The sequence below is a fragment of the Chiloscyllium punctatum genome, chromosome X (assembly GCF_047496795.1).
Source record: "Chiloscyllium punctatum isolate Juve2018m chromosome X, sChiPun1.3, whole genome shotgun sequence".
Classification (NCBI taxonomy): domain Eukaryota; kingdom Metazoa; phylum Chordata; class Chondrichthyes; order Orectolobiformes; family Hemiscylliidae; genus Chiloscyllium; species Chiloscyllium punctatum.
This window is the reverse complement of record NC_092791.1, coordinates 24,989,609-25,009,523: the sequence shown is the minus strand read 5'-3', so window position 1 is coordinate 25,009,523 and position 19,915 is coordinate 24,989,609. Positions and strand designations below refer to the sequence as shown.

Below are 19,915 nucleotides of genomic sequence, written 5' to 3'. Positions count from 1 at the left end.
GAGGTGCTGCATTTTGGGAAAGCAAATCTTAGCAGGACTTGTACACTTAATGGTAAGGTCCTAGGGAGTGTTGCTGAACGAAGAGACCTTGGAGTACAGGTTCATAGTCGCGGGTAGATAGGATAGTGAAGAAGGCGTTTGGTATGCTTTATTGGTCAGAGTATTGAGTACAGGAGTTGGGAGGTCATGTTGCGGCTGTACAGGACATTGGTTAGGCCACTGTTGGAATATTGCATGCAATTCTGGTCTCCTTCCCATCGGAAAGATGTTGTGAAACGTGAAAGGGTTCAGAAATGATTTACAAGGATGTTGCCAGGGTTGGGGGATTTGAGCCATAGGGAGGGGTTGAATAGGCTGGGGCTGTTTTCCCTGGAGCGTCGGAGGCTGAGGGGGTGACCTTATAGAGGTTTACAAAATCATGAGGGGCATGGATAGGATAAATGGACAAGGTCTTTTCCCCAGAGTAGGGGATTCCAAAACTAGAGAGCATAGGTTTAGGGTGAGAAAGGAAAAATTTAAAAGGGACCCAAGAGGCAACTTTTTCGCGCAGAGGGTGGTGCGTGTATGGAATGAGCTGCCAGAGGAAGTGGTGGAGGCTGGTACAATTGCAACATTTAAAAGGTATTCGGGTGGGTATATGAATAGGAAGGGTTTGGAGGGATATGGGCTGGGTGCTGGCAAATGGGAATAGATTCGTTTGGGATATCTGGTCGTCATGGACAAGTTGGACCAAAGGGTCTGTTTCCGTGCTGTACATCTCTATGACTCTTTATGCTTGCTTGTGAACTTTTCACATCAGTCTGAATTCATTTGTGATTGTAATGTTTTCCATTTGCCAGCAGGAGGCTAATAGTGACCAAATGCAGGCTCGGCCAAATCCACCAACCTTTGTCCAAGGGTTTATCAGTGAGTCTTCAGCTTCTTTATTTGTGAACTGACTGTGATAATTGCAGGTTTTGTTGTTCAGACTTTTAAAATCTGGATTTAATGTCAATGCAATACTGTATGAATAAGCATTTTCATTTGGAAACTGATAGCTTTGCAAGAAGCGTTGGAGCCCCATATTTGAGGACCTGATCCTCAGCGGTTAACATTGCTGCCTCACTGTATCAGGGACCCGGGTTCGATTTCAGCCTCAGGCGACTGTGTGTGGAGTTTGCACGTCCTCCCCATGTCTGCATAGGCTTCCTCGGAGTGCTCTGGTTTCCTGTCACAGTCTAAAGGTGTGCAGGTTAGGTGAATTGGCCATGCTAAATTGCCCATAGTGTTTGGGGATATGTAGGTTGGATGCATTAGACATGGGAAATTTAAGAGTAGTAGGGTAGGGGAATGGGTCCAGGTGGGTTACTCCTCAGGCTCATTGTGGACTTGTTGGGCCGAATGGCTTTTTTTCCACACTGTAGGGATTCTGTTATTCTATAATACACCATATATTTTTGACTCAGTTGCAGTTTTTCTACTTTGTTTATTGCTTTAAGCCTGTTATAACTATTGCACATTCTTCTAACTTTTTCCACAAGTTTAAGTTTCATTTGTTAAAAACCTGTGCATTAACTTTGGCTAGTTTCAAAAACATACTACTTTGGTAAGTTTTTCTGAACTTCTCTGTACTAAATTATTATTCTTTTAAATATATGTTACACCTACACAGCAATTCTTGTAATTGTTGCAATTGTGGAAGCTGAACCCTTTTGACTTAACTCGTAAGGGTTCTAAACCCCTTCTGTCAACCTTATTTTACTGAATGCCATTTGAACACAAATGTGTTTCTTCAATAGTTGTAGATTTTTAACTGATAGCCAGATCAAAACTAATGCTTGTCATCGACGTGGTTGGATTAATCACACTGGATTGCTTTTTTTTAGACTAAAGTCCAAATGTCAGTTTGAGCCATCTTTGCAGCATTGAGACTGGAATCAAGGACTTTAAGTGATGTTACTTTTTTAAATTGTATTGTGACGAAATCTGTCATACTAGAGAAAAAAACACTCTCTTTGCTGAAGGTTTCTTCCCAGCATCTATATAAGTTGCGAACTGTCCTTATATAAAAGTCAATGAAGTTAAATCTTTTTAGAGCTTTTATTCATAGGTGTGTTCAGTAGTAACCCCAAGTTGAGAAGTTCTGCAGACTATCAGTTGAGCTAATTGGTAATTCATTGGCAAGTGTTTGCTGTTGATTTCATGGCATAGGTCTTTGGTCATTGCCCAAAGATTACTAATCATTTCAGCATGGGAGTTTGTTCGATTTTATGGTATGCTTACTCGGCAAATGCAGCAAATTTTCAGACAAAGCTGAAATTTGTTTGCCAAATTGGCTATGACTTCTCACCATTGCTGTCTTTTGTTCAGTGAGTTATTTTGTGCTGGGATAAATGTAATCTTAGTTTGATTTTCCTTTTGGGCTGTCTACATGCAAACTGATTACATTTTCTTTAGATTGTGGTAATAACACTTAGACTGTGAAAGTTAAATCTATGTAAATAGCCAAGAAAATTCCCACTCCATTTTCATCTGGATTAAATGTGCAGTAGTGTGCTTTAATAAATTTTAATTCTACTAGGTGGCACAGTGAGTAGGCAAACTGCCTTGCTTTTCTGGGTTCGTATTCAGTCCAAAATTATGGGATTAATCCCTCCACTCTGCTATCATCAAGAGTCTGATGAAATTTCAATCAAGTAAAAGTCTAATACCAGCATGTAAAAATTGCTGTTTGTTATAAATAGCCTTCTGGTTCACTAACGTCCTTTAAGGAAGGAAATCTGCCACCCTTATTTGGTCTGGCTGACATGCGATTCCAGGCACACGTAAGCCACTTAATTCAAGAGCAATCCGGGCTGGGCAATACAGGCTGGCCCAACCAGTAATGTCCATATCCAAAGGGAAGCTGCATTAGAAAAATGATTAATTTACATGGTTAAATGCTCAAGAGGTGCGAGTTTTATCGAGACCATGTGTTTGACATCCTGGTTGTAGGATTTATTCACAAAATTACAAAAGGACCATTTATTTTTAAGTACAAAGAGGAAAAAAATTGCAGAAATGTTGTTCCATTTTTCATGTCAATCTCATTTATATGTTGATGCATAGCACATTAAAAGTAATTTACATTTTAACAGAATTTTGACACTCTTAAATTAAGCAGCCAAGTAGATGTTTGCGTGTTTCAGCCTCCACTGTGACTTCTGGTTTACTTTTTTTTAAAAGGCTATGAACAAATTTTCAACTTTTGTAAATGTGTAAAGAACTAAACCTCTGTCTTGTAGAATTACTTTCAAGACGTTGTCATAAAATTGCACTCTAGATAATTTTAGTCTCTTGGATAAATCAATTGAATTATTTGCCAGTTCGTGTTTGGTTCTTGTATTGTAGATGAGGCAGAGCACCGTCAATATGAAGAATGGCTGCTCCATACACAGCAGCTGCTTCAAATGCAGCTGAAGTTTTTAGAAGAACAAATTGGTGTCCATAGGAAGTCCAGGAAAGCATTATGTGCCAAGCAACGAACTGCTAAGAAGGCAGGGCGTGAGTTCCCCGAAGCAGATGCAGAAAAACTTAAACGGGTGACAGAGCAACAAAGTAAAATCCAGAAACAACTTGATCAGGTAGGAATTATAGAATAAATCTTGAATTTCGAAACCGAAGCTTGTTGGGTTTTGACTAATGAAACCACTTCTCACCTTGATTTTTAAAATAATCTTGGGCAGCAGTGCCACAAACATGGTAATATATTACAAATAGGATTCTGGACTTAGCCATCCAATTATCCCTGTTGTGTCTAATAATACAGCTCTATGCATTTGTTTGCATGTATGTTTGGAAGCCAGGAACTTGCCTCTTTGAGGTGTTTCAAAAATATTCTTTCCAAGAAATGAATCAACCTCCAGCTTTCTGAAGGAATGTTGTCTGGGTTTCCTTTTTACTTTCAGTTTAACCTTTACTGATGAATTCTGCATACCTCTTGGTTGCACTTCTGAATATATTAAAAACTTATTTTTCCAACTTATTGGACTGCTAAAACAGTTTTGGCTGCACAAAAAGAAAGTCCCTGTTTCTAAAACTGCCTTTCTGACGAGACAAATTGACTAAACTTGGTTTAGAATGAGTCGTGTCAATGTTGTGTTCTGTTCACATGGCTTGTTATGAAATTGTGCTGGCTAATTAAGTTTCATGATTTTTAGTTCGAAGTTTCATATTTTGTTTCAGGTCCGTAAACAACAAAAGGAGCATACAAATCTGATGACAGAATATCGGAATAAACAGCAACAGAAATGCTCTTTATCTCCTTCGGGGATGATGCCAACAACCTCATCCCAGAATCCGAGAGTAATGCCCAAACTTTCAACACCCATGTTATCAGCAGCATTAGCCCAGCAAGGAGGCGCAATCCTTGGATCTCCAGCAATAGCTCAACAACCAAGTACACTAATAGGGCACACAGGAAATCTAAGAGTGCCACAAATTGGGGCTACAGTACCACTGCAGCAGGGCCCAGCATTCTTAACTTCAGCTGTGAGCCAGCAACCAGAATATCCCCCTTCCTCAGGAACTGTATCTTCTGCTCCTTCGACCAGTTATTTTTCTGGAAATTCTGCTGCTCAAACGCTTACAAATGAAAGCAGACTCCTGCAGGAGAGACAGCTTCAACTGCAACAAAGAATGCAACTTATTCAACAGCAAGGACTTGTTGGGCCATCTCAGCAGCAAAGCATCATGGGGAAGTTACAGCAGCAAGGTATCATTGGGCAGCTTCAGCCAACAACGCAACAAAGTATTGTGGGTAACAAACCATCACAGCAGGGTATCATGGGTCAACAGCAGCAAGCCTTCATTGGCCAACAGCAAGGGATTGTTGTCCAGTCACAACATCAACCTGCTCAGCAGCAGCAAGTTCTTGCAGGGCAGCAGCTACCACAACAGCACAATAACATTGGTCAAACACAGCAACAGTCAGCAACACAGCACCAACAGAGTCTGGCACCTCAACAGCAGCATTTGAGGTTGCTGAGTCAACAGCAAGGCCTCCTTGTGCATCAGCAATCCCACCAACAGGGTCTTGCAAGTCATCCAAAACCTCAACGGCCCCAGCAAGGTCTTATGGCTCAACAGTTGACGCATCAGCAAGGTCTTGCAGTTCAACAACAAGTGCTCACTTCTCAGCAGCAGCAACAGAATCTGGTTTTACAGCAGCAGACATCCAATGCTCCTTTGCAACAGCAAGGGCTCATAGGGCATCAACAAGGAGCTGTATCCCAGAATCAGCAATTGGGAACAATACCACTACAGCAGCATCACCTTCAGGCTGTATCAGGACAACTCCATCCACAAAGTGTTATCAGACCAAACAATATCCTGAGACTTTCCACATCCTTCCAACAGCAAAGCACAATGGGGCATCAAGCTCGAATGCAGGGTATAATGAGGCAGCAATCTCCGGATGTTTTGGGTCAGCATCTTGCAACACAAAGCATAATGGGACAGCAGACTCCTCTGCAAGTCATCAGGCACCAATTGCCAGGCATGATAGGGCAGGGCATGAGGCAGCAGCATCCCCCCCAGGTCTCAGTGGAGCAAGGACAGCAGCCTCCAGGAACAATGGGACAGGGACAGCAGCATCAGCCCCAGAGCACAATTGGACAGGGACAGGAAAATCAGCCCCATGCTGTTTTGGGAATCGGACAACAACCACAGCCTTCACTCCAGCCGCAGGGAACAATGGGGATGGAGCAGCAGCAGCAACCTCTTCAAACCCAGGGAAGGATAGGGCAGCAGTCACAGCCACTATCCCAGCCCCAAGGCATGGTGGAGCAAGGAGTTGGACAGCAGAACTCAATGGGTCAGCAGCCTCCTCAGGGTCCACTAGGGCAAGGAATGCCACAACAACAGTCGTCCCAAGGGACAGTGGGGATGGGACAGCAACAGCAGTCACCCCAGATTACAGTGGGGCTGGGACAGCAGCAAACGCAGCCTCAGGTCACAATGGGGATGGGAAAGCAGCAGCCCCACCATCAGGCTGCAATGGTGGTGGGACAGCAACACGCCCAGCCTCAGGGTGGGGTGGGCATGGGGCAGCAACAAGCCCAGCCTCAGGGCTCAGTGGGCATGGGACAGCAACAGGCCCATCCTCAGGGTGTGGTGAGAATGGGGCAGCAACAGGCCCAGCCTCAGGGCGCGGTGGGAATGGGACAGCAACAAGCCCAGCCTCAGGCCTCAGTGGGAATGGTGCAGCAACATGCCCAGCCTCAGCCCTCAGTGGGAATGGGGCAGCAACAGACCCAGCCTCAGATCTCGGTGGGAATGGGGCAGCAACAGGCCCAGCCCCTCTCCTCTAGTATGGGTCAGCAACAGGCCCAGCCTCAGGCCTCTGGAATAGGGCAGCAGCAAGCCCAACCTCAGGGTGCAGTGGGGATGGGACAGCAACAGGCCCAGCCTCAGGGCGGGGCGGGGATGGGACAACAACAGGCCCAGCCTCAGGGCGGGCTGGACATGGGACAACAACAGGCCCAGCCTCAGGGCGGGATGGGCCTGGGACAGCAACAGGCCCAGCCTCCGGGCGGGATGGGCCTGGGACAGCAACAGGCCCAGCCTCAGGGCGGGATGGGCATGGGACAGCAACAGGCCCAGCCTCAGGGCACGGTGGGGATGGGACAGCAACAGGCCCAGCCTCAGGGCGCTGTGGGGATGGGACAGCAACAGGCCCAGCCTCAGGGCGCTGTGGGGATGGGACAGCAACAGGCCCAGCCTCAGGGCGCTGTGGGGATGGGACAGCAACAGGCCCAGCCTCAGGGCGCGGTGGGGATGGGACAGCAACAGGCCCAGCCTCAGGGCGCGGTGGGGATGGGACAGCAACAGGCCCAGCCTCAGGGTGCGGTGGGGATGGGACAGCAACAGGCCCAGCCTCAGGGCGCGGTGGGCATGGGACAGCAACAGGCCCGGCCTCCGGTCACATTGGGGATGGGACAGCAACAGACCCGGCCTCTCAGCGCAGTGGGGATGGGACAGCAACAGTGTCAGCCTCACGGCGCAGTGGGGATGGGACAGCAACAGGCTCAGTCTCAGAGCATGGTGGGGACAGGACAGCAACAAGCCCAGCCTCAGGGCGGGGTGGGGACGGGACAGCAGCAGGCCCAGCCTCAGGGCGGGGTGGGGATGGGACAGCAGCAGGCCCAGCCTCAGGGCGGGGTGGGCATGGGACAGCAGCAGGCCCAGCCTCAGGGCGCAGTGGGAATGGGACAGCAGCAGGCCCAGCCTCAGGGCGGGGTGGGGATGGGACAGCAGCAGACCCAGCCTCAGGGCGGGGTGGGGATGGGACAGCAGCAGGCCCAGCCTCAGGGCGGGGTGGGGATGGGACAGCAGCAGGCCCAGCCTCAGGGCGGGGTGGGCATGGGACAGCAGCAGGCCCAGCCTCAGGGCGGGGTGGGAATGGGGCAGCAACAGCCCCAGCCTCAGGGTGCAGTGGAAATGGGACAGCAACAGGCCCAGCCCCCCAGTACAGTGGGGATGGAACAGCAACAGATGCAGTTGCAGGCCGCAGTGGGAATGGGACGTCAACAGCCCCAGCCTCGTGGCACATTGGGGATGGGACAGCACCAGGCCCAGCCTCTGGGAACACTGGGGATGGAGCAGGTGCAGACCCAGCTTCAGGGTACTGTGGGGATGGGACAGCAACAGGCCCAGTCTCAGGGCACAGTGGGGATGGAGCAGGTGCAGGCCCAGCCTCTGGGCACTGTGGGGATGGGACAGCAACAGGCCCAGTCTCAGGGCACACTTGGAATGGGACAGCAACAAGCTCATCATCAGGGCACACTGGGATTGGGGCAGCAGCAGGCCCAGCCTCTGAGCACGGTGGGACTGGGACAGCAACAAGCCCATTATCAGGGTGCAGTGGGGTTAGAGCAGCAACAAGCCCAATCTCAGGTCACACTTGGAATGGGACACCAACAACAATCGTCCCAGAATACAGTGGGGCTGGGACAGCCTCCGGGTACGTTGGGGGTGGGGCAGCAGCAGCACTTATCCCAGGATGCACTGGGAATGGGGCAGCAACAGCCTCAGCTTCAAGGCACAGTGGGGATGGAACAGCAGCAGACACAGCCTCAGGGTACAATAGGAATGGGACAGCAACAGGTCCAGTCTCAGGGCACGGTGGGAATGGGGCAGCAACAAACCCAGCCTCCGGGCACGGTGGGGATGGGACAGCAACAGGCCCAGCCTCAGGGTGCGATAGGAATGGGACAGCAACAGCAGTCATCCCAGGGCATAGTGGGTCAACAACGCCAGCCTCCAGGCATGACAGGCATTGTTCAGCAGCAGCCTCAGCCTCAGGGCACAATGGGGATGGGACATCCCCAGCTTCGGGGCACAGTGGGGATTGGACAGCAATCTCAGCCTGAGGGTCAGATGGGGCCGGTAAAGCAACAGCCTCGAGGTTTGATTGGGATGAGACAAGGACAGCAGCAACAACTGCTGCAGGGCCTGATGGGGCAGTGGCAACTTCAGCCTCAGGCTGGAATTCGGCAGGGGCAACCACAAAGCCTGATAGGGCAAGGGCAGTTGCCACAGAGCTTAATAGGTCAAGAGCAGGGACAGCAACAGCCATGTCCACAGAATATTTTGGTGCAGGGTCAGGGACAGCAACAATTGCAGAATCTGATAGGACAGAGGCAGTCACCAAGTACTATGGGACAGGGACAGCGCATGCAGAGCTTAGTTACAGTTGGCGGGCAGCAATCCCTCCAGGCTTCCGGTATGATGGGGCAGGAGAAAGAGCAGGAACAACAAACCACAAGCACAGTGAGGCAAGGGCAACAGCAAGGCAAAATTGTAATGGAACAAGAGCCTTTGCTGCCTTCCCAGTGCATAATGGGGCAGGACCGTAACCAGCCATCAACTCAGAATATGGTGAGGCAGCAACAGCTATCCAAGAATGCAGCAGGACTTGTGCACACTCAGGGTATGATATATCAGAATTTGCAAACACGAGCAGTGACATCAGTGCAGCAACCAACGCAGCAAGGTGTTGCAGGGCAGCCGCGACTTGTGAGTCAGCATGGTCAATTAATGAGACGTGTGCAACAACAAACTGTAGCAGGTCTACAACAAAACAATGGTCTCAGTTTGCAAGGATTGGTGCGAGTCACAACATCTCAGCAGCATGGAACTTTGGGAGATCCAAGACATGGGGTACAAAACATCGTAACATCACAGTCATTTCAGCAACAGCATGCAGGTCTGCGTTCAGTTCATATAACTGGTCAGCAGATTGGTTTAGGCCATTTTCGTCCAGGCATGGTCTATGTTCAGCAGGTTAAAGCAGAACATGGCGGGAAGCCACAAGAGATGGCTCACCTACTTCAAAGCAAGCGCGCAAGGCAGAATGTGGGATCAGGAAGTGAATTAGTGTCTGGCCAAGCTCATTCCAATCATTCGCAAATGTCACGTCCAGAATTAAATCAAACTAATTTGGGAGATGTACCTCCACAAGGTGAAACTTTGGAAACAGTAATACAGCTGCAACCAGAATTGCTTAAAGACAATGAGTCTGAAGAAAGTAGTGTTTGCGTGACAGATCCAGTAGCAATTATGCCTCAAAAGGTACCTGATTCAAACTCTGCTACGTCAGCAGTAAAACCACATGGGATTATTGGAAAAGCAAGCTCAGGTACTGAGGTGCAAACCAGTATTAATGTTGAGATCCATGAACAAAGTGACTTGAAGACCACTTGTACATTTGACTTCCCAATATCGCCCCAAAGCCATGCAGCAAAAGAGGAATGTGCTGGACTAAGATCAGAATCATCGCTATTGAATCAAACCAATGGGCAAGAGGAATATGTACAGAAAGTCACAGGAAAGCAAGACAATTGTTCTAAATTACAGGAATGTGTTGCTAAGAACACCAACACAGGGGGTAAAGGTCACACAGTGAAACAGGAAAGCATTGATGCAGTTCGCTGTGGATTTCCAGAAGGAACTGTGAAGCGAGAGTCAAATACCGACTGTATCAGTGCTTTGAATGCAGGGGATCATTCTTTTCTTGCTCCAAGGTCTGAGGCTGGACAGCTGCTGCTTCAGAAATTGTTACGCACTAAGAACTTGCAGCTTGTTGCACAGCGCTCTGGAGATGGAACACACTTGACTGTGAAAAGTCACATTGAAAGCAAAGCTGTGATGATTGATCGAAAACTACAAGGTGCAACTACAAATTCAGAGGTTAGTTAAAAGACATGGTTTACAGCGTTATCTCAGTCTTTGTGTAGAAAAGATCAGACTTTACATGAGTTGTATAATAATATCCATAGGCAAACGCTTGCTTTAAGTTTAATTGCTTAATGGAATTATGCTAGTCCAATCCTGCTTCCTGACTTCTATTTTAAATGTAATTACAAACCCAGAGTTTTTGCTGACTTTAGAACCAATTATACTATTGGGACACAAGAAAAATACTTAAATGCAGATTAATGTGATATTTTCATATTCTTAAGTATTTCGTACAGTTATTTGAAAAATTTTGTGTTCGTACATCTTATGGAATTATAAGCAGGAGATGGTAGAAACAATTTTTTTTATTCATTCATGGGATGAGAGCATCGTTGGCTAGGACAGCATTTATTGCCCATCCCTAATTGCTCAGCGGGCATTTAAGAGTCAAGCACATTGCTGTGGGTCTTGAATCAAATGTAGGCCAGACCAGGTAAGGATGGCAGTTTCCTTCCCTAAAGGATATTAGTGAATCAGATGGGGTTTTTCCAACAATTGACAATGGATTTATGGTCATCATTAGACCCTTAATTCCAGATTTTTTTTGTTGAATTCAAATTCCAACATCTGCCATGGCAGGATTCAAACCCGAGTCCCCAGAACATGACCTGGGTCTCTGGATTAATAGTCCAGCAATAATACCACTAGGCCATCGCCTTCCCAAATGTGGGATGACCAGCTTGGGTGGAAATTTAACATTTCAAACCAGATATGTAAGAAGTCCACATTTAGTGGAGGACGATTCTTGTAACAATTGGAATCTGTTTTACTTAGAGCAAAAGTGTGCAAGCCTGTACGTAGCAGTCAATAGAGGGGGTCTGAAGTGGTCACAAAGGCATTTGTGGCATTTTATTTAGTATGCTGACCTGCTATGCTAATACTTGGATGTGGGGAAGTCAGACAGAAGAAAGTGCCTATCTGGTTGAGCCTTCAGTGTTCATTACCTGGGAGGAGTGGAATCCATAGGACTTGTGTAACGAGCTGTAAATGTCTTATTATTTTTAATTAAAGCCATATGCATTCTGCAGGTGATTTTTCTTCTCTCCAAACTTCAATTCAGTTTAACTTCTAAATGAGATTATGCCTCCCAGGATTCCTGTGGTTTTGTAAGAAATGTTAGCCCAATAGAATGGTCACATCAATGTTTATAGGCTCTTTGTGGTTTGCTAGGAACAATAAAGCTCCGATTGTGACCACATTGTGTTGATCAATGTTCCTCCAGGATGCACAGCAATCTAAAGTTCCTCATGCACATATATCACATGCGCATAGCCAAGCAAACAAAAATACTAAAGGGACCATGCTGGTAAATTACATGTGCCAAACCCTTTGAATTTCATCTTTTTTTTAACAAGATAAAGGAATTTCAGGAAATTAGCAAGAAAAACTTGGGCCCAAAAACAAAACGGACACAAAAATCAACTGATAGAGGCACCAACTCTCGAAAGAAGAATAAAAAGGATGAAGGAATAAAAACTACTGATGCCCTAATGAAGCAGTTACAACAGGTACCAGTGTGCATTTTGTTTTGAATAAATCGCGACAGAAATTAGAAACTTAGAACTGAGATTATATTGTAGAATCGCATTCAGGATATTTTCTGATATTTGCGTGAAATGTGATGAAAGGGGGAACAAGGGCAACAGGTCCTTTCCAGAAAAATGACTTGATTCTTCTGTCAGAGAGCAGGCGACTGCAAATCACCTAAAGTGTTAATGAAATGTTGAAATAAATCCCATGATATCAACAGGGAGTGTAAATATTGAAGGCATTAACTTGCTTTTGGTTTGGAATAATCGAGTACTGATTTTAGCTCAGAATTCCCAGAAATTGAATGCTTTTATGGCAGTTTTGGAGCAGACCTGACTAGAGTCAGAAGTAAATATAGTTTCTCACCTAGAAAAGCGTAAAAGACAGTTCAGAAAAACCTAATATCAAGGTTTAGCTTTTGAAACTTCCAGACCCAAGAGTGTTTGGTTAGAAATTGGCAGATCTTTAAAAGACCGAGAGTCTAAACTTGCACTTTCATTCATGTAAGACTTCCTAGTTCATAGGACAAAACTAGAGAGAAGAAGTTGGATCAAACTTAAAAAAATTGTAGGAGGGTAATTTCTTCAGATTTGGGTCACTGAAATATTATGGTGTTGGGAATAAATGAGCCTTTGTTTTCATTTTATTAAAATTCATTCATGGAATGTGTGCATCACTGGCTGGGCCAACATGTGTTGCCCATGAGAAGATGGTGGTAAGCTGACCTCTTCAACCCCTGCGATCATTTGGTGTAGGTACATCATCTTACTTTTGGGGAGGGAGCTTCAGGATGACCCAGGAGTATCAATATATTGCAAAGACAGGGCGGTGAGTGGCTTAGAGAGCAACTTGCAAATGGTCGTGTTATCATGTATCTACTCCCCTTGTCCTTCTAGATGGTATCGGTCTTTGGAAGGAGCCTTGTCCAGTGACTCTGTAGATAATACACACTGTTGCCTCTATGCATCAGTGGTGGAGAGAGTGAATGTTAATGGATGTGATGTCAATCAAATAGCAACTTTGTCTTGGATGGTATCAAGCCTCTTGAGTACTGTTGAAGCTGCACACATCCAGGCAAGTGCAGAGTAGTCTGTCACATTTCTGGCTTATGTCTTGTCGATAGGGTGCAGACATTAGGGAGTCAGGAGGTGAGTTATTCACTGTAGTATTTCTGGTCTTTGATTTATTCTTGTAGCCACAGTATTCATATGGCTTATATAGTTCGGTTTCTAGTCCATAACAATCCTCAGAATTTTGATAATGCAGTTTTCTGCGATGGTGATTCTATTAAATGTCAAGGGGTGAAGGTTAAATTGTCTCTTGTTGGAGGTGATCATTGCCTGGCACTTGTGTGACTTGAATATCATTTGCCACTTGTCAGCCCAAACCTGGATATTATACTGGTCTTGCTGCATGTGACATGGACTGCTTAAGAATCTGAAGTCTCAAATGGTGCTGACATTGTGCAATCATCAGTGAACATCCCTACCTCTGACCTTAGAATGGAGGGAAGGTTAGTAATGAAGCAGCTGAAGATGGTTACGTCAAGGACACTATCCTGAGGAACTCTGGGTATAAATAACACATCTGACCAGGTTAATTTTTTAAAAATCTACCTGAGGAACTTCTGCAGAGATGACTGACATCCAACGATCACAACTATCTTTCATGCTGGGTATTGCTCCAAACAGCAGCATTTTCCCATGATTCTCATTGAAATTGTTGGGACTCCTTGATGTCATATGTTGTTGAATGTAGCCTCAATGTCAAGAACAGTCGCTCTCTCCTCCCTTCTGGAATTCAATTCTTTTGTTGATGTTTGGATCAAAACTATAATGAGGCCAGGAGCTGAGTGGCTCTGGCAGAACTCCAACTTTTTTGTTTGTTAACAAAAAAAATTCTGCAGCCTTACCTGTATATGTTTCTATGAATGATTACCAAATAAGAAGTGTAGGGAATGACTAATTAGGCTGGGACTATTTCTCTGGAGCGTTGGGGGCTGAAGGGTGACCTTAGAGAGTTTTATAAAGTCATGAGGGGCATGGATAGGGTAAATAGTCGAGGTCTTTCCCCCAGGGTGGGGGAAATCCAGAACTAGAGGGCATAGGTTTAGGGTGAGAGGGGAAAGACTTAAAATGGTCCAAAGAGGCAGCTTTTCATGCAGAGGGAGGTGCGTGTTTGGAATGAGCTGCCAGAGGTAGTGGTGGAGGCTAGTACAATTGCAACATTTAAAAGGCACCTGGGTGGATACGTGAAGAGGAGGGGTTTAGAGGGATATAGGCCAGATGCTAGCAAATGGGACTAGATTAATTTAGGATATCTGGTTAGCATGGACGAGTTGGACTGAGGAGTGTGCTAATTATGGATGTGTGTTCATGCCCATTATTAACAGGATTGAGAGTTGCATTAGTCATTTTGTATAGGATCATTAATGCTAGAAAATAAGAGAGATTGATTCCATAATACTACAAATTTTATTTGGAACACTGTTGCAATGGATCTTGTGGCTTTTTGACTATATTAAAGGCACTATAAATGTATAATAAAAATAAAGCATGTTGAAGAAACTTGGGTTGGGTAGCATTTGTGGAGAGAGCAATAGTGTTAACTTTCAAGTCTGATATAACTTCAGAACTGAAAGGGGCTGGGCAATGGTGGTATTTATGGTGTTGACAGAGGGGGAAGGAAAAGTGAGTGGAGGTAAGGGTACCCAGAGGAGAAAATGAGGGCAGTATTAAGCTGGGAAAACAGAAATAGAGATATAAAATAAGTGGGAAATGATGGGTAAGGAAATGAGAAAATGGGTCCTCTTTGCTGAGAGCAAAGTCAACAAAGCATAAGCTTTGAGTTAGTAAGTTGTTAAACTCCATTTTGAATCCTAGAAGCTGTCTCGTGTCTAAGCTGAAAATGAGGTGATGGTCCTCTATTTTGTATTGAGTTTCAGTGAAACACTGCAGCAGGCCCGGAGTGGAAATGTAAGCTTGAGGGCAAGATGGTTAATTATAATGGTATGCAACTGTAATGTTCGGGTGTTTCCTACAAACAAAGCAGTCACTCAGTCTACATTTGCTCTCACCAGTTTAACAGTGCGTTGAGAGTAGTGAATACAGTAGACTAAATTTAAAGTAGTACAAGGAAACCATTGCTTCACCTATAAGGTGTGTTTGGGATCTTGAATAGCGAGAGTGTGAAAGGGCAAATGTTACACCTACAATTGCATGGGAAGGTCCCATGAGGAGATAAAGAAGTGTTCCAAGTGATGAAGGAATAGACCAGGGTGTCACGGAGGGAGCAGTCCCTGTGGATTTTGACAGTGGAGAGGATGGTTCATTTGGTGATATTCTGCGAAAGGGGCAGAACTGATGGATAGTGATGGGGTGCAAAGTGAGGACAAGGGGAACCCAATTGTCTGGGAAGGATGGCAAGGTATGAGGACAGAAATGCACAAAATAGGTTGGACATGGCTCAGGGTCCTGCCAACCTTGGTTGCAGGTTGGGGAGGCACGTTCCCATATTAGAATTAGAATCCCTACAGTTTGGAAACAGGCCCTTTGTCCCAACAAGTCCACACCGACCCTCCAAAGAGTAACCTACCCAAACCCATTCCCCTTCCCTATATTTACCCCTGATTAATAACCTACACTATGGGCAATTTAGCATGGCCAGTTCACCTAACCTGCACATGTTTGAACTGTGGGAGGACAATGGAGCACCTGGAGGAAACCCATGCAGACACTGGGAGATTGTGCAAACTCCACACAGACAGTCAACTGAGGCTAGAATCGAACCTGATTCCCTGGCGCTGTGAGGCAGCAGTGCTAACCACTGAGCCACCGTGCCACTCTATTTGAGGATAAAGGACATGTCCAAAGCACCCCGGTGGAAGGAGTTGTCATTGCAAAAGATGCAACAGAGACTGGGAAAATGGAATGGAAGCCTGCAGGGAGGAGGTTGTGAAGTAGTGTCATGAAGATAACTATAGGTTTGTAATGGATATTGCTGGACAGTGTATCTCCAGGAATGGGGACAGAAAAATTAAGGATGGGAAGAATCAGAGAGGAACAAGAAATTCAGATGAAAACAGTTCAATGTTGAGAGCTGATAATAATCAGGATGTCAAACACAATCAGTGGAAGGCAAAAAAACAGTCTCAACATTTCATCAGAAAAAAGTTCTTGCAATGTTGTCATTTATATAAATGATTTAGATGAGTATATAGAAGGCATGGTTAGTAAGTTTGTGGGTGACACCAATTGGTACGGTGGACGGTGAAGAAGGTTAAGATTACAAAGAGATCGTGATCGTTTGGGTCAGTGGAATGGCAAATGGAGTTTAATTTGGATAAATGAGAGGTATTGCATTTGGTAAAACAGACAATTGCAAGACTTATACAATTAATGGTGGGGTACTGGATAGTGCGTCACATGTAGACAGTAGCTAAAAAGGCATTTAGCACGCTTGCCTTCATTGCTCTGCCCTTTTGAGTATAGGAATTGGGACATCATGTTGAGGGTGTACAGGATATCTTCTGCAATACTGTGTCCAGTTCTTGTCGCCCTGTTATGGGAAGGGCATGAACAAGCTGGAGAGGGTTTAGAAGGATTTTACCAGGATGTTGCTGGGAATGGAAGGTTCAAGATATAGGGATAGACTGGGACTTTTTTCATTGGAACGGAAACTGTTGAGGGCTGATTTTGAAGAGCTTTTTAAAATCATTAGAGGTATAAGTAAGGTGAATGGCAAGTATCCTTTCCCTAGGGTGGAGGATTTCAAGAGTAGGGGGCATATTTTTAAGATGAGAGGAGAAAGATTTTAAAAGGGCATGAGCAACGTTTTTTACACAGAGGGTGGTTCGTGTGTGGAATGAACTTCCAAAGGAAGTAATGGATGCAGGTATAGTTACAATGTTTAAAAGACATTTGGATAAGTACATGAATAGGAAAGGTTTGTAGGGATATGGACCAAGTGGCAGCAAATGGGGTGAGTTTAGTCTGGAATTATGGTTGGCATGGATTGCTTGGACCAGAGGTTCTGTTTCTGTGCTGTATGTCTCTATGACCAGATAATGGTGAAAGAAGGATGAAAATTGAAAGCAAAATTGATTTTTTTTTCCAATTCCAAAATTCATAAATGAATTAACCAATAAATACATTTTTTTTTTGTTCGACAGTGAGAATGACTTGGGTTAAACCTTGCCTCTTAGTCCCTAAAAGGAACATCCTTTATCCTGAGACCTTAGCCTGGAAAATTGTGTATGTATTTCTGTGAAGTGACCATTGTTTTATTGTCTTTTTTTTGTTTTAGCAACTCTCCCTTCTTCCTTTGGTGGAACCTACCATTGAAGTGAACTTTGGTCTCTTTCCTCCATTTGGGAGCAGTCCATTCAACAGCAAAAATCAGCTGAAAGGGTCATTTGGGAATGCTGTGCTAGACAATGCACCAGATTACTACTCTCAGCTTCTCTACAAGGTAAAATGTAACTAAAGTGTGAAGCATGTGTCTGGGTTCTACATGGTCTTGCCTTTCAGTTATGTCATGGTATTATAAGGAATTAACAATGAGATTTATACACAGAAAATCATGTTCTTATTTATTCAGATTTAAAATGTTAGATTTTAACTGGATTGTCTCGAAGGAAAGCCAGTGAATTCACAAACAAATGTCTTGAGATTTGTTCAAATATTTGGTTCTGTTCACTTTCCAGGAAGTAACTTTAAGATCTTGGTATTAAATTTTGGTTGTCTATGATGCTTCAAAGAGTGATGAGCTAGAAATCTTCATTGGATGTTGAGAAAGGGGAAGAGCTATTTACTTAATATTATATAGGATTACAAAGGTTAAAAGCACAGAAACCTACCATTCAGCCCAACCAGTCCTTTGTTGTTTATGCTCTTACTCAATAATCATAACCATCTAGTCCTTTTTCTATCTTCTGCTGGTCTAGTTTCCCTTTAAATGTAACTATACCATTCTTTTCAACCATGCCCCTGTGGGAGCAGATTCCATACTATTGTTACTCTTGGGGTAAATAAGTTTTTTTTAATTTCCCAAATTAGTTTTCTTGGGGGCTTTCTTGTGTAATGGCCTCTAGTTCTGTTATTTCCCACAAGTGTAAACATTCTTTCTGCCTAGTATGGTACAATTTGCTGTCTTCCAAAATTAAGCAAAACAATCATATATGTGAGAATCTGACAAAACCAGTAAACCAAAAGAATGAGCATAATTCTCTGTTTAATCCCTTTGTATGCTACTAATTTGTTAATATCTGGACAAATGAAAATGCAAGTTGGTGGGTATTTGAAAGAAATGCAGTTTTTTCAGACCAGGTGGTCACAACGTAATCATTTTGTTGTTCTGTACATTCTTGTATTCTAGAATCCCTACAGTGTGGAAACAGGCCTTTCAGCCCAAGAAGTCCACACTGACCCTCCGAACAGAACCCACCCAGACCCATTCCCCTACCCTATTATTTACATTTACCCCCGATTAATGCACCTAACCCCTACACATCCCTGAACACTATGGGCAATGTAGCATGGCCAGTCCACCTCACCTGCACATCTTTGGGCTGTGGGAGGAAACCGGAGCAGACACTGGGAGAATGTGCAAATTTCACACAGTTGCCCAAAGCTGTAATCAATCCCAGATCCCTGGTGCAGTGAGGCAGCAGTGCTAACCACTGAGCCACCATGCCAAAGAGAATTTTGCAGAGATTTGCTGCTTTATATCTGTCAATTTAAAAAATTATACCTGCGATTGAGTTAATTACTTTATGTAGGTTTTTTCCCTTAATACTCAATTCAATGGATTAATTTTCTACCATTCTTTAGCAGAACAATCTGAGTAATCCACCGACCCCGCCTTCCTCATTGCCTCCTACCCCTCCTCCCTCTGTCCAGCAGAAACTTGTGAATGGATTGGCCTCTTCTGAGGAGCTGACAGAAGGGCAGAAAGAACTTGAAGGTCAAAAAGGTAAAAGAATTTGTTGGAGTTTTAATTGTTTGGTACAATATATATGACTTGATGCAATCTGGAATTCTTGGATTTAGGTCAATGCCTAACCTGATTGAAACTTGTAAGTGTGTATCCTGAATGCATACAATTATTGGAAAGGAACACAATTAGTTTTAAAACATTTGCATCCCAGCTATGAACAATTATCAATTACTTGCCCTTTAACAAGTGATGATGCAACAGTTCAGTAGAATTCTGCTTAGACTGCAGCTGAAAAAAATAGTTCCATTTAGAGTACTGCATCTCAGTCAGCAGGGTGCAGAACAGATCCATCCGAATAATACCAGGGCTCAAAGTGTAAAATTCATGAAAAGAGGTTTCATAGGTTCAACTTGTATTATCTTTAGCAGAGAAGATTACAAAGTAATCAAATTGAGATGCTGAAAATGGTCAAAGCAGTTGATAAAATTGTTGGACATTTACCATTTAATCTGGTGGAGCTATACAAAGTGCATCCTCTTTCTGTGATGAGCCTAGCTCTAATTTGGATATCAGGAAACAGTTTTGCACATGAAAGGTAGTGGAAGTAGAGAGCTCCATGGGGGAAAAAAGGATGCTGGGAGGCTCTGTCAATGGAAAATTTCAAGACAGATAAAGTTTTGTTAGTTGAGAGTATTAATGAGTATGGAACCAAGGTAGGTAACTCAAGATGCAAATCAGCCATGATCTAATATTATAAAAATTCTTGATAGGCTGAATGGTCCATACCCATTCTCCCCTTTAAGATGTGCTATACTGCCACTGATCTAAAATTATCAGAGTCTTTTGTTACAGTGAAATACCAGCAGGTATAACCTCGAGGAGATGTGACAGCAGAATTCTGGGATTAAAAAGCCCGAGAATTGTACTCATTTTTCAAAAAAATAAAACTTGCAGCTTATTTTGTTTAAAATATTGTAAATCTAATTTTGAAGAAGTAGTTAGAGCTCTTCCCTTTAATGAAATGCAAGTCCCCATATTTGAGAAAGGATGAAGGGTTTGACTTACGAAGAACGGCTAAACAACTTATGTCTTTAGTTATTGGAGCTTAGAAGTATTAGCAGAGATCTTATTGAAACATAAGATTCTGAAGGGGCTTGACAGAGTAGACGTTGAGAAGATGTTCCCAGTAGTT

The 19,915-nt window shown here is 44.3% G+C and overlaps 1 protein-coding gene across 19 annotated transcripts in view; it reads left to right on the top strand.

The window, feature by feature from the left end:
• kmt2d (lysine (K)-specific methyltransferase 2D) overlaps positions 1-19,915 on the top strand; it is a 247,467-nt gene that overhangs the window by 188,419 nt on the left and 39,133 nt on the right. For 12 of the 19 annotated variants that reach the window (XM_072566973.1, XM_072566969.1, XM_072566976.1 and 9 more), the window contains 6 exons: positions 840-906; positions 3,370-3,602; positions 4,204-10,209; positions 11,613-11,765; positions 17,092-17,256; positions 18,618-18,759. In XM_072566973.1, the coding sequence (XP_072423074.1) occupies positions 840-906; positions 3,370-3,602; positions 4,204-10,209; positions 11,613-11,765; positions 17,092-17,256; positions 18,618-18,759 (6,766 nt within the window). The remainder of the gene's footprint in view (positions 1-839; positions 907-3,369; positions 3,603-4,203; positions 10,210-11,612; positions 11,766-17,091; positions 17,257-18,617; positions 18,760-19,915) is intronic. The other 7 variants (XM_072566978.1, XM_072566977.1, XM_072566965.1 and 4 more) reach the window with 3 other exon arrangements.